Source organism: Pseudopodoces humilis, chromosome 5 (genome assembly GCF_049639895.1).
Source record: "Pseudopodoces humilis isolate 2021_Gansu_Grassland_sample_001 chromosome 5, ASM4963989v1, whole genome shotgun sequence".
Lineage (NCBI taxonomy): Eukaryota > Metazoa > Chordata > Aves > Passeriformes > Paridae > Pseudopodoces > Pseudopodoces humilis.
The window spans coordinates 59,877,952-59,893,787 of record NC_142204.1 but is presented as its reverse complement, the minus strand read 5'-3'; the positions used below and the strand labels follow the sequence as shown (position 1 = coordinate 59,893,787).

The 15,836-nt window shown below is 35.9% G+C and overlaps 1 protein-coding gene across 5 annotated transcripts in view; it reads right to left on the bottom strand.

Annotated features, from left to right (window-relative positions):
- The window catches only part of ATXN7L1 (ataxin 7 like 1), a 113,910-nt gene that overhangs the window by 68,015 nt on the left and 30,059 nt on the right, over positions 1–15,836 (bottom strand). For 4 of the 5 annotated variants that reach the window (XM_088055419.1, XM_088055416.1, XM_014255196.2 and 1 more), the window contains exon 3: positions 8,338–8,442. The exons of the other annotated variant lie outside the window; for it this stretch is intronic. In XM_088055419.1, coding sequence (XP_087911545.1) covers positions 8,338–8,442 — 105 coding nt within the window. The remainder of the gene's footprint in view (positions 1–8,337; positions 8,443–15,836) is intronic. 5 annotated transcript variants of the gene reach the window in all.

The following is a 15,836-nucleotide window of genomic DNA, read 5'->3' as shown; positions in this document are numbered from 1 at the left end:
ATAAGAAGGAATTTGATCTTGCTTATGTTTTGCTCACCAAAACACTTCCAAACAGTGACTTCAAAAACCCCTTAATTCTGTTTTGGACTTTGTCTAGGAATAGGACCATCAAGTATTTTTAAAATTATTTTAAAAAACATTCCTTCTCTAAGATGGAAAGCACCCACCTTAGTAAGACATGCCATGGAAGACTTCAAACCAAATACTCCAAATTTTAATTTTGTCATATTTTTACAGATTATGACAGAAAAATTTCACTACACTTCTCTCTCCCACTACCACAACCCCCATCCCTCCACCAACGAAGCAGCCAAGACTGATGCACTGAACACAGCCCTGTAAATTACAGTATGTAAGGGATTAAACTTAAGCCTAATGCTACAGTCAACCTTCAACAGCTGAGTTCTATTAATGGCCACTCCTTAAAAGGAATCCTTATTGGTTACTATTTAAAACTACAACTCCATTAAAATCTTGACTGAAAGAAATTACATGTGATATGTATCGCCCATCACTGCCATGACAACAACACCCAGTTCAAGTATGTACTGCATCGTTTACCACAATTTATCCAAAGCAAAAACATACAAAAGGGTTCACTAATCAAATACTATCAATGAATACACAATGTGAAAGAGATGAGTTAATTTATAATGGTAGGGATTATGTGTAAACTAGAATAATAAGACTACCAGTGCACTGAAAAGCCCAGTGTCATTATTATTCTTTCACTCTCCTTCCTACATGGATTTAAGATCAGCATTGTAAAATTCCAGCACAGTCAAGGCACTGTAAAGTACTTAACAGAAAACATCAAGGGAAAAGACAACTAATTGATGTTTTACTTCCAGACTTCAATTTCAAGCACAGGACCAGAAATAAAGGGAGGGTGTGTAGGTTAGTATGCTGAATAGCAACTGCATATATGTGTGGCATTCTGTTCACTGCTGAATGTTTTCTCCTGTTGAATAGTTACTGCTCTTCAATGCATAGTCTTTGAGATTCAATGCTCCAAAGTGTTCCTGCTTTCTCATTCAAAGAATCTTTTGAATGAAGAAATTTTCAATTATTGGCACATCAACCAAAGGCCAAGTTATCTGTGGGAAGCTGTTGGCTTCCTACTTACACTATTTGTTGACCTTGTAACTCTTCATGTATCATATCTATTTCCATATCTGAACTTCCCTGTTTTAGGCTCTGTCACTGATGATGAATTAGTAACAAGAAAGAAAACAATTTAAAGAACACATGATAGTAGAAAATACAAAAAAAAAGCCAACCCTATCCAATACTACACTACCTGCTTCTAAGGAAACAGGTCAACAGGTCTGAACACAGCTCCACTTTTAATTCACATGCTAGACTAAGTAAAGAAAGCACAACAAACCTTGAGCAGGTCTCAGCAACCTGCCAGGTGAAGATACATTGTGCTGCTGTTGCTCTGAACATCAGATGCACATTTTTCAGTCCCATCACAGTCCTTCCCTTTGATCTGGGTGTTACTTTCCACATCCAGGTTCACTTCATCTGATACACCTTTGCTGCAAAAATCATGTGTTGTCTTGCTTTAGCCTGGGTTACGGTGGGTGTTTTCCTCTCTTAGGAGGTGGAAGGTGAGAGAATAATGCCTAGGTGGTAAGGTTACTAAATCCAAATCTCTTGCTTCCTGGACAAGTGAGTACAGAGAAGATAGGATTTTGTTGTCATTTTTCTTAAATGAACATGGTCTTGTCAATATATCTTCCTGTGGAAATATAAAAAAAAGCCCAGGACTGCTTGCAGTCCTGAATGAGCACAGTAGCCAATACCTATGTGACCAACAGTCTCGCACTTACAAGCAGCTATGAGGGTTTTTGTTTATTTTATCATTTGAATCAAGTATTGAAATGTCAGTTGATTGCCTTTCATGCAGCTAAGTGCTTTTCTGGTCAGACTCTTATCAGCATTTAGCATGTAAACAAAGTAAGATTTTGTAACAGAATAAACAAAGCCAGAATTTTTCATTTTTGTACCTATTCAGAGCCTCAAGAATTGCTGACAAGTCTAAAAATATATCACTCCAAGAATATGTAAGGAAGAAGATGAATTCAAAGGAGTGCTGGTTTAGTTTTGCCTCTTCAAGGGTAATACTCGTTTGACCTCGATGGTCCATGCAGGTATGTATTTAACTACTCTAGGAATGGTGCAAAAGACAGCTGGTGATCCCAGTCGCAGTGTCTGCTGTTATGCTGGGCTTGGAAATCTTAAAAGAACAGGGACATGACAGACCCACATGTACCACTGCAGGAACTACAGCTGAGATTTCCATCACTGACAGAAGACAGAGGTTTATGCTTCTGGCTGTGCCTTTGTCTTGAGAACAAGATTCCTGATAGAAAAACTGTCTCCCTGAGAATCAAGCTTTCTGATACTGTTTTTCATAGTTTCTAGACACTTTCCCAGGAAAGTAACTATAAACATAGATGTTTATACATTGCATTAAAGCTATGTCTTTTGATGGACATTTCTTATAACTAGTGTGGTTGGGAAGGTGGTAACCTGACTATCCAATCCCTGGTCGTTGTTGAGAATCTATAAATACTGAAGCAACAGAATAAAGTTCCTTCTTCTTCCTCTATCCCACATCAAGCGGTGTCTGTGTGAATCATTTTGTGTCCAACAGTGACAAAAAACTGCAAAGCAACCAAAACTTTTTTTGGGAACGAGGGGTTTCCAATTTAGAATAATGGAAATTAGAGTGTGAGACAAAATCAGTGTATCCTAGGCAGTCACATAAATAAAAAGATATATATATAAGGTACATAAAACATTCAAATCCATCTTCCTTCTGTCCCTACCCCTACCAAAAGAAAAACTTTAATCTTGTCAATCTAGCTGTTACTGTTTCCATTTTGAAAAAAAAAGCCATGGGGATGAGACCAATTTTTATTATTTTATTTTTTTTATGCAGTGAAACCTAAACATGTGACAAGTAGAAAGTTATTTAATCAATAATGATATCATAGAACAGGTTTTGACAGGGGTATGAATAAAGAAAATCGCAGTAACAGGAGAATCACTCAAATGTCATGGCCCTTTAAGGGCACAAAAGTGCTTCTGATAAAAGGTCAAATGCAGGGGATAAAATATTAACAATTACAAACCCCCAAAGAGTTGTATTTAGTAAAAAATAAGGTACCAAATAATTGAAAATAGAAAAACAGAATAATCTGTCAAATGTGACACTGACACCTGGATCAAAATCCCAATGCAAGGAAGGTGCCAAATAGTAATGCTCAAGCTAGTGTTAAAAAAGCCCTTCATTATTGTTCATACTTTAAGTTTAGCCTTCTTGTCTTTAATCATGGTTCATAAAATTGTAACTACTAGCACAATGTAAAATAGCTAGTCTGAGTAATTCAAAATATATAACCTCTCTCAGGAAAATAATTACGATATGGAAGACAAAATAATTTATTTATATTCTTCAGTGCTCCATTACTTTTTAGTTTGCTTTTATTTTAAATGACACATATACAGCCAAACAGAAGGATAAAAAGGAAATACTCTTTTGCAACTTTCATGAGGACATGAAGATACCAACCCAAGGATTTATAACTCAGAAGTAATGAAAACAAAATGCAGGTTTTTTTCTTTTTTTAACGAATAAGAACTCCTTAATTTGAAGCTTGTTAAAAGAACCTTATAGGCAGGCAGAATGGGTATCAATGAGCCTCCAGTAAAGATGTTAGAAAGAAAAAAAAAAAAAAAGAGATCTCTGTGGTCATTTCTCTGTGATGAAGTAAAATTGGTTTACTCTGTATGCTACTTCATCAAATGGGGATCTAAACTATACAATTTGTTAGGATACCATCCACAGCTTTGGAAACTGTTCCAGAACATGTGTGGAAGTTTTCTTTGATGGTTATACTGCTGCTGTTGTTTAACCAAGCTGCATTATTTACCTTGGTTAATTCACCTCTTCCCCCTGACCCTCCCTAGCCTTCTCTTTTTTTAAAAAAAAAACTTTCCCATCATTAATTAGTTTCCTCACAACAGAAGTAGAAGTCAAGATGTCTTGACAAGCTCTCTAAATGTACACTGCTTGATCTTCACTGTACCAGAGCTACATTTTATGAGAGATTTTCCTTTTAACTAGGAAAGACCAAAGTTAACAAGACTATTAATGTACAAAACATTAAAAAAAAATAACCAGAACAGTATCTGATGCTCTTTAGTCTCATAAAGGACAATGCAGCATAAGAACATGAAGCTTTCATCCTTCTGGCACCAAAGAAAAATGGAAATGCCTCCTGGGAAATGGGACAGGGTGACATCTTCACCAGTATTTAACAATGACACAACTGGAGCTAACAGAAGTCAAAGGGACAGAGTTAAGCATTGACTGTCAGCCTAAAAGTCTCCTAGAAAACAGATGGAAAAAAATCCCTAAACAAACAGCAAGGACAAAATCATACTTCAGTATTGTACTATGGTACAATATTTTGATGTTCCAAGAAGTGATCTTCATTGAGGTTGGCACTTGAGAAGAAATTAAAATTTTCTGAAAATCAAAACTACAGTTCCTCACATGTCAAGTACACTTAGGAATGCAACAAGCTGCATATCCAGACTGACTTCTTATTTCAATCTACTTTATGGAGGAATAAATACAGCTACATTTAAAAAAAAAAGTAAATCCAAGATACTGTAACAAGAAGATACTCAAAAGAAATTACTTCAGAAGCCAACACCACTATTTCATCTCTATTGTTGATGACATTATGATATACTATTTTCTAAGTGCACAGTAATACCAAACAATCTCAAGAAATTATTTGATTTACATGGTTTATCCAGCAGCCTATAACAGCAACTCTCTTCCAGGTGCACTTACATCATATATAAATGAATGGTTTAATACTTACAAATGGGTATGTTTATCCTGCAGATGCAAGGATGTGAAACTGCTCTTAAAAACAGATCAGTATTTCTCTGACTTAAGGGCTAGAATAGATCTGTTATCTTGCAACACCAAGCTTTATGTTGCGTTCCCAACATACACTCTCAAGCCCAGCAAGTCAGTCCTCTAATTAGCCAGATCTCTTATTTTACCTTTCTGATTTTTACTGCCTAAGGTTCTGTGATGAACTGCCTGCTATTAAAAACAGCTTGAGCCACACCAGATTTTTCTTTTTTTCTGCTTGATATTACAGGAATCAAACCCTTAAAAGTTAAACATCTGCCTCTATAATCTTCACAACTTCCCACAGCCATCAGCAAGGATGGCTGCCACATGTCTGAAATCAGAGGCAAATGAAACAGTGGGTCCTCTTACACTCTGGAGAAAGGCAGATGCCAGCAAGGGCTCAAGAGGAGTATTACAAAAACCTTTGCTAAACTAAAGCATTCCAGTGCTGCTCCGAAGCCAAGACCTTCAAGTTACAAGGCAGGGAACCTAGAAACATAAAGCATGTGCCTGGCATGGACCTAATTTCTTACTGAGAGGATATGGATTGGATCTTACCAGGGATATTAACAACAAACCACATTTTGTGGGAGATTCTGGGATAAATCTCTACAAGCCCTTGTCAGTAGCAATAAAGACTCCCCATGATACAACCTACGAGAGCCAAAAAACAGTAGTGCCTTCTAACGCTTTCTCATTCCATTGTCCGTGCTACAACTTGGAAGCTGCAATTCAGTAACTGTATAATAGTGCATTTTGTGGTAAATATGATAGTCTAAAACACCTCAAAGTCTACTGACAGACATGCCTGGCATCACTGAATTTACAAGCATTCTGCTGCACCCTCTAATTAAAGAAAGTCTGATCCACCAAAATGAATGTGTCTGAAGGTGATAAAACTCTAAATAGAACTGAGGATTAAATATTCCTGCTTCACAGAAGAGCTCTGTGCAGCCAGAATCAATGTCTCAAATGAGGCCCTGTCCAGACCTTTCTCAATGGACTACTGGAACCATAACACATCCAGCGAAAAATTATTCAATCACAAGCAGTTCATGGTTGATGTGTTTTCTAATGGGAGATTTCTATAATTTTCTAACCAGACAATGCAACTACAGATCAATTAATAACATCTATGTGTAGCTCTTCTTTAAATCTTACTAATTTCTAATGAAAACAATAATAAAATAGTAGATGCATTTAACATATATAATATGGAGTTCTTTTAACATATTGATTTTTTGAAAATAAACTATTAGTTATTTTACAACAATTCTCAAGACTTTGAAGAAACTTTCTAAGAATACTTTTATATGGTTTTAGTACATTTCCTTTATTGTTTCTTCTTTAAAACAAAATCATGTATTTATATATTTAAAGCCCTTCCACAGGCCTTTCAGCAATATTCCAGTATACTTTTCCTGAAACAAGTCTGATTAGATTAAGTACAATCATCCAGACTTTTGGTCAATTATTTTCAGTATTCTCTGTGGGTTTTTTAACACAGTCCAGTTTTTTTTCCAAGTCTTTTTTGACCTTAAGCTCTTAAATCAAGCAATTCAGAACTTAACATTCAATCACCCAGTGTAAAAGGATTGCTATAATGAAGATGAAGTAAAGGGAACAGTAAAAATAATGGAGTAATGGAGAAAAGAGAAAAGCAGACTAACTCATGGGATCTTTGTAGTTTACATGCATTACACTAACTGATGGCAATGCATTACTTACAAAGAGCTCAAAAATCCTTTCTAACATGAAGGAACTTACTCTCATCTAGAAGTAGTATCATTCTATGCACCTACTACCTGAAAACAGGACCAACTTTCACACTGCTCACCAAGCCAGGTTAATGCCCAGGAAAGAGCACAGCTATGGAAGGTCACAGCAAGGCATCCTACAGGTTCTTCTGCCCTGAAGCACATTTTATTGATGCATGAGTTCAATGTTTATGTACCCACTGTACCTACAACCACAAGCAGAGAAGCTTCTCTGTTACTCACTGAAAGAATCATAAGATACCTAAAGCTGGACAGAAAGGAAGCATGTAAGACTAAGGACAAGAAATAAAATTTGAAAAAAATAGCAGGATGGCTTGTTAACACACTAAAATCAACATCTGCCCCCATCATTAAATTAATAAGCTCATTTCACCCTAGAAAATTCTTCTAGATCTTTTCTCATTCACTGTATAGAAAGCTGCATTTCACTATAACCATTTTTTCACAATTATTTCAGTCTAGGTCAAAGCTGGTGGTAAGTCTTAGAACTGCCTCCCAATATGAATGCAGTTGCTCCTGGTTTGTTGTTAGCAGGCTATCCATACAAACACAACCCAGTATTTTGGTAATATGTCTTTAAAAATAAATAAACTATTTTTCTGTGCATCCCACTTACATTTTTTCCCTTACTGAGTTAGTTTGTTGCCAAAAAGACTAGAAGAGTTACAGGATTTGTGAAGTTTACTTGTATTTAGACAAGTAAAATCTTGCAGAGCTATTCTTTTTCTTAATGTATTCAACTAATTGCATCCTCAGTAGTAGCTGCCTTTCTTTATTATGCAACCACCTTCAAATTATTTTGATTAAACTAAATTTTATTAAACGTCATAAAAAGCTAGCTATTCCAATCACTCTTTGCATGCCTTAAAAAAAAAAACAATAAAAAAATCACCACAGAAACAAATCACTGGACAAATAACAAATAAACCACTAGATAAGTAATAAATAAACCAGACCTTGGGATGAAGTTTTTCAGAAATAATTGAAAGTAGTTTGTTAATCAATACCAAAAATTTCTAACTGGAGTAATTCTGCTTTCAAATAGTCAAGATAAAAATCATAAACTTGTTGTCAAACTGAGAAATTAATATATGCATATGCTTTTCAAGACTCTCTTGAAAAATGTTAATTTAAGAAATGTGTTTCAAAATGCCAATTTTGTAAAAAATTAAACCTTATGATAAATATAAAAATATCCCCTATATATAATTACACTTTAATTCCATCAGAAAAAAATCCATAACATCCAACTTCTAGTTAATGTAGATCAGTATCATAGACGTCACTTTACAGCTTTGATAAAAGACAATCCAATATTAGGTATTAATAGTTTTAGCCTAGCTAGTCTCTAACTAACAGGATTTATTTGTTGTAACAGGTTAATTTAGTGTAACAAGTTCAACTTGAAAAGCTCAGCTTCCAGAACAACTAATTTAACTTCCTCTACAGGAATGCATATTTGAAGGCATTGCTGGTATTTTCTGTGGAAAGAACACATGATAACCAGAAAAGTCTATTTGCAACGCCTCTGTTATTATTGTATGCAACGATTCTTAAGAGAGCCATACGCCAGTTTGGCACTGTAATTCAGGAAAGAAAACATTCACTTACCGCAGTGTGACTGGAAAACCTGTGGCTTGACTACCTGATTGCAGATATTGCACACTACAAGATAGAAATCATCATGAGCTGGATAATGGCCAAATAAGTGCATATCTGTGGGAAAGTTAAAAATATATACAAGAATTAGAAGTTATGCTTTAAATATGTATTAAGAAAAAAAAATCAAAAATACTGTAGGGCCATTACTGTTATATTAATTTACACAAAGCAAATGTATACATTGCTCCATAAGAGATTCTTACTATGTTAAAGAGATTTTTTTCCCTCTTTTGGGTTTCAAGGTCCTGTACTAATGCTGCAGTCTCATCCCTCAGTCTGAGTCAGAACACAGACTGCAACACTTTTTCTTAACACTCACTGCCAAGAAGTGGAATAAACATTTCTGTACTGGTCAAATGTTGAAACAGTAAAGAAGTATTTTTTTAAAAATCTCTGCCTGAAGATCCTTAGAGAAAACATGTTGCATAGGTTATGCTCTATATTACAATATTCTAAACTTGACTTTAAGTTGCTTGAGAAAGGTTCCTGCTTAAAAGCTAGTTATAGTAACCAAGGTCAAGGATCCTACAGCTTAAAATACAGCCAGGAATACAATTCCACATGAAATTTCTGATTCTGTGCAAATGCCCTTCCCTAGTTCCGACACGCTGAGGTTTGTCGGAAATACTGTGGGAAGAGACAAAGTTGGTTAATGAGGTATTTCTTGGGGATGGCACGAGGAATTTAATGAACTCCAAAGACAGATACAGTCAGATGATGACAGGCACTTGTCCTCAGCCAAAACACATAATGCAACACATGCATTCTTAAGCCATTATAAACAGAGTAAAATGGCTTAAATTACTAACTGAAGGCCTCAGAACTCTGACATTACAAGTGAGGTAACCTGTTCTACTCTTCATTGCTATAAAGAACAAGCACACATACTCATCCACCACAGCTCAGCTTGGAGGACAGAAACTCCACACTTTCATGCATTTCAGTGGGATCATGTCACCATACCCAGTGTTGCTAATAAATGTGTTGCTGCATTAGTAACACCATGCCAAGTAGTGGCCCCACAGATCACACTACCTCTCAGATTATAAAAATAAATATGTTGTAAATTTCAGTGTTACTCAGGAGCATCTGAAATCTATTACAGAACTTACAAGTGTAGACTGAAATATTAATCTGGTGCCTTTTAAACAGGAGGAAAATCAAGAAACCAAACATGTACAACAGCAGCTGTGATTGATAAACAACAATGAAATCCTACTTCTCCATTAAGTCACGTATTTCTAAAAAATAACAATTTCTTTCAAAAACTGACTCAAGCAGGTACCTTAGTTCACTAGTTCTTAACTAAAGCAATTATTTTGGCCCTAGAACTACTTTCATAAGTAATTCTGCCCTGGCCTCTGGCACTCTAGATCACTGCTTATGATGGCAGTGCTTGGCACAATGAAGTGTAAAATGTCTTCAGTTCCCAAAGAGCCCAGAGGAATGGGGCATCACTCTCATGGTAATACAGGCAGTAACACAGATAGATCTAAAGAGGCTCATTCAAGAATTTTTGGGCACAAACCAGCCCCATTAACCTGCAGGTATTTCATAGTATGATATGATGTGTATTGTTTCTTTATCCCCTGCAAACCAAAACCCTTTCTTTCTGGTACTGCTTGTACCAGGCTATGAAATCCAGCTGAATAATTAACCAGACATGACACCTTTGCAGTGCTGGTCTTGCACTAACCAAGCCTTCAAATGCAGTACAGCCAGATGAATGCAACCAACACATTCAGCCTAAATTTAAAAGAATGCCACTGGTGAAGTATAAACTCCTTTGGTATAATTACCGTTAGTACACTGTTAGTACTGTTAGTGAAGCAAGAAGTGTAAAGTTAGGTTCAATCAAATCTTCCTTACTGGTAAAACAAATAAAACCCTAAGCAGGCACTAAACAGACCTTTAAATTCTATTTATTGTTTTAATATGATAATTCAGTGACCTTAATAATTATTTTACACTGGGAATTCTTACCTGGATAGTTTTGACCAGAACCTACAGATTTCCAATAACAGCACTCTAAGTTTCACAGAAAGGAATATTTCTTCTGGGAATGAAAGAAGTCTCAACTCAAAAACATGCATTTAATTACACTTATGAAATATTTTTTAAATGGTTAAAATCTCAAACTATTTTTTTCTGTTGTTAGAAAGGTACAGTGACAATCTCTTATGAAAACAGAGACTTTTGGCCTTCACAAACAGAAAAGTTACAACTGTTTCTCAGTTTAAATTCTTTAAGTTCTTTTAACCTTCACAGATCTGTATCCTAACCTTTAAACTATATCCAGCTCTGAGGTGTCTAAACTTTGGCTGGGTCTGACTCTGTTTTTATGATTTCTGGCTGCAGGGAGTAACTTTTAAAAAACATAAGGTATTAATACTGGCGAAAACCATTCAAGGACATAGGTGGGAAAAGGAATCAGGTTAGTTCACAGGATCACAAAACCATCTACCTTTTCATCAGGCACTGCCAAGGAGACAGAGTAGTGAAGGAAAAGTCCTGTGAGCTTGCTCCACTACCCTGGCAAAAACCACTGCACCTTAGAGGTAAATAGCACCATTTGAGGGTTTTTTTTTCATACTCCCTATGGGTTGATATATAAAAAAATTGCAGAGACATGTAGGAGAACACACCAAAATGCTGCTGTGAGATACACAGCATCAAAAGGATGCACAGATGCAGAGTAAGTGACATCCTGAAGCAGCATTTTGGAAGTTTTTCATTTTGCAGGTGCCTAGAAATAGCCCAGTGAAGGTGCAAGTGTCCACTGTAAATGAGAGTCTTCTGTATGAAGTTATCAGCCCCCTCTGAAAAGTCTACTCAAAATAATCCAAGAATCTTGAGGACACAAGGCTGCAGGTTGAAAATAAGAACCGCAGCACACAAATATACTGTTATTATTGAACCAAATTGGATAAAAATCTTAAACACCACCTTTCAGATTTAAAAGATCATCTTTTAAGATTCCTTAAAGCTTTCACTATACAGGAGTTTTTAAGAAAGGAAAATTCTTTAAGTCCAAGCAGGTTCAACTACCTCTCTTAGTTTATTTCAGAGAATGCTAGTAATATAAAATTTATAACCAGATTGGTATCAATCTGTTCTCATTATTAAATTCATGATTTGTAATTATATAAATTACTTTTCAATTGCAATTGCACAACATATTAATATTGTCTCACTAGAAAGTCCAACTGGGGATGCACTTTATTAGATGTAATAATACTACAAATGCAATCCAGATCAGAGAATTTAAAATGAATAAAGCAAAGAACGTTTGAAATTTAAAAGGAAGTGGAAAAGATAAACAGCTATATATATTTTCATACAGGTTTTTCTGTTTTTAATAAGAACAGTTAAATGCTACCATGTCCTACTCAAAGTAACCAAGACTGAAAGATTATTTTAGACAGTGGTATCATTCTTAGATCAGATTGCAGCGATTTGAGAATTTGGACCTTCTGTGTGCAACAAAAAAAGACAACGGCCTCTCCAAACAAAAAACTGTCTTCTAAAGGCAATAATCACATCTCTGTGTCTGCTTAGTCAGAAGCAACGGTGATAAGCTTTTCAGAAAACATTATTTTTGGGGAAGAAAACATGTCTCTAAAGTGAGTTCAGGAAAGACTTTTTCATGCAAAGAGGCAAGACTGCTGAAAAAGACAGGTGATAATTACTGAATAAGGTGAGTGACTATCAAATGGTACTGAAATAATTATCAAGCTACAAAAAAGAACACAGAAGGACAGAAAAGCAATGGCAAAGAGTATTTCTTTCTACCAAAAAACTGCCTACCATCTAAAAGTGAAACAAACTGACCACAGTGTGCATGACTCACCACACACTGGCATGGTGAGCTGCTTGTTCCCTCTGTGTCAATACAGACAGCTACCAGTGTGAGAGAGAAAGGGCTGCCCAGCCCTTCTGCAAGATGAAAGCATTCCTTAGTCCCCAGCACAGTCACCTCATTTTACTGGAAGATACTTCCAGCAGATTCAAAGTAGACTCTTGATGGCAAAAAGAAGTGGTAACTTTTCAGTACCCACATACCTTCCAAAAGGGCCATCCACAAATACCTCACTCCTTGCAGTACTGAATTGTCATCCCCTCAAAACGAAACATAACTGACATAGCCGTGTCACATTCAATGACAAAATCCTGCTTGAAAATGAGCTACTGAACTAACAGGATGCAAAAGCAGCCCATATCATGGGAAAGATATTGTATATAGGTCGAAATCTGAGACTGTGAATGCTAACTGTTTGAAATTACTTTCATAGATTAAAATCTTAAAATATTGCTTTCTGTATACTTTGCTATGGCACTTGAAAAATTCTTCCTGTAGGTTTTATATTACTAACATTTTCAAATAAAAAGAGAGCTTTAACCATACAACATAGTTTTGTAAGACATCAACTTGGTGAAATTTGCATTAGGAACACACATACCATAGAAAAAATAGAAAATGTTGCTTCTGCCAATTGTGGCACAAACACAAAAATGCAGGTGTCAGATACAACTTTTTATCTTCTCCAATAACACACAGAAAGGAATCATTTTTAGTAACAATCAAAGGCAGATGACTTATATGAAGTTCCTTCTCTATTATTATATAATTCATAATCATTTACATCCCACTGTATAATAAAACACAACCTAGAAATAATCTAAAACATTCTTCCACTGCAGAATTAAGGTTGTCAAACAGTAAGACCTCATAGTATTGCGTGGGAAATTGAGTTTTAATGATGATATTTTGCTATAAATTATACAGTTTAAATGTTCACTTATATATCTGTTGCTCCACTAAATATACCCACAAAGCCTGCTTTGAAAAATATTAGTGATGTTTATGTGCCAAGAGAAGACAAGTGAGGAGGGGAAGAGGAAGACTATTCAAGACACACTGCACACTAATTTAAAATTAAAAAAGAAAACCTAAGAAACAAGCCAAGGCAAAAATGGCAGTGGACAACACCAAATACACGTGATTATTCCAGCTCCTGGAGCTACACATTTTTAAACTCTGCATCTAGAATTGTGCCCAATATTTCCCTTTTGTTCCATAGAAGCGACAAATCCGTACATCATTCAAGAACTAGAGTAACGTACAAAATCTTTCAGTGCAGTAGATTACTTCTACATTTGAGATTACTTAAAAAACTAAGTAATTTGAGTAGTGAATTGAAATTTGAAACTGAAACAATAAAAAGACAATCTTTAGGGCATTATTCAGACAGCAGTTAAACACGCTTGCATAGACAGGTTGGTCTTATCATAGAAATAAATGTCACACTCTTTCCATTTAACATGAGCTTATTCTCCCCCGAGTGCAGTTTTCCTTTCTTACACAAAAACCAGTAAGTCACTTCAGTAATTAGTTCGCCAGTATAAATTGCATTTTACCCCTGAAAATGTCAGTCACACTTGCAAATTAATCACAGAATTATTTAAACTGAAAGAGATCATTGGATGTCACTTACTCCAAGATCCTACTGAAATTGTGGCTAACTTTAGGGTCAGAACCACAAAGTAATGCTCAAGATCACTTATTTTCTGATGGAAAAATGCTGGTCATGGTTAAAGTAATCATAAAGTTGAGGAAAAAATAAAATATTCATGACACAACTAACACAGGACCAAACACAACTGTCCTAAGTCCTGACTGATGCCTTTCAGGCGCTAATACAAGGAACTTAAGATTCAGCATGCTAGAAAGTCAGGTGAGAAAGAAAATCAGTGAGAAGAAAACAGAAATACTGGCCTTCTCAGGAACAGCAATAATAAATGAAACATGACCGTGATGAAGAAAAAAAAAAAAAAATGCAGGGAAAAAGCATCAAATGGACTTCAAGTGTCAGTGTGGTAAAGAGTCAAGGTCATGACATATTTAAATGAGTCCAGTATGGTTGAATGGTATGCTGCCTCCCAGGTTAGACCAATCATAAGGATAGTAGCAATCCTAAAGAATGCTGGGAATAGTTCATTAATTATAGTGTAAACAATAAATACCATCCGCAATGACGCAGAAAGACTTTGTACTCCACTGCCTTATCTAGGCATTCTGAAATGGTATTGAAGCTGGAAACAGTGCCTTCCATTCCCAAAGATCCATAATAAAAGAAAAAACAGAAGTTCATAATTGGGAACCAATGATCTAAACAAATATTGTGGAATAACCATATCTACATATCTTTTGTAACAACCTTTGTTTGGAAGGGATTATAAAGTAAGCTATGCAACACGACACTACTATTTTGCATAAGACACTACATATCAGTAAAGAGAAGAATGAAATAAACATGGGAAAATGTGACATTGCAGTTCTTCCATAATTCTGAAGGCTTTAATGCAATTTATGTAGGCCATTTGCCATCCCAGTCTAAGGCAATAAAGGACCAGAATTGCCTGGGCTACCAGATTAACATATCACAGTAATACTAGAAAACACAAAACTCACACATCAAAAAGTATGCTGCATACCTGTGACACCTAGAAATCTCAGTTTTTCATGTCTTAAGACATCTAAGTCATCTTAAAACATCTACCTAAAGTAAGGTACCTTAAGACAGTACCTAAATTAAGTTTTTCCTCCTTGAAAAACCTACCTTTAAAAACTTCCTTATATGGAGGCACAGGGCCCCTTAGCTCCTAGGGTAGGCAGAAGATAACTCATCCTCTTATGGAACCTTTATTTCACTCTCTGTACAACTCAAAATTTAAACCAATCAAAGTTCGCCACTAGTATGGTTCTTTTGGACTCCCATCTTCATATTCCTGCCCCTCCCATGTGCTTGTACCATCAATTAACTGATTACACAAGGCGTCAAATTCAAGCCAACTGAATCAGGAGCAAAGGAATATGAAAGACATAACAAAACAGGAAAAGGTTCTCTGACAGTTTGATTCCATAAGCTGCCACACTGCAGAACCTCATGAATGCTACCACCAGTGTGATGGGAATGAAATGTAGAACCCAGAACTGGACAGCAGGAAGGCCAGCAGGACCAACATCAGTACAAACTGCAGTGGTGCCTCTCTAGATTATGCTGAAATCTGTCACACAGCCATCTGTGCAATATTAAAGGAAGACACTTGGATCCAAAAGAATATTTGTAAAAATACTTGCTTCTCAGTTAAAAATAGCAGTAAACATATTTATTAATTTGTAACATAAAAAGATGCAGAAACATTGCATTGTGCTTGTGTAGCAAGGTTTTGGTAGTGTGGAGAGCTAGAGAGGTGACTTCTCTGAGATGCTATCAAAAGCTACCCCCATGACTGACAGAGCCAGTGCCAGCCAGCTCCAAGTCAGACCTGCCACTGGTCAAGGCTGAGCCCATCAGCACATCAATGCCTCTGTAACAACATATTTAAGAAGAAGAAAAAAGTTACAGAAGTAATCGTGAACAGAGAATAGAGATGTAGAGAATATG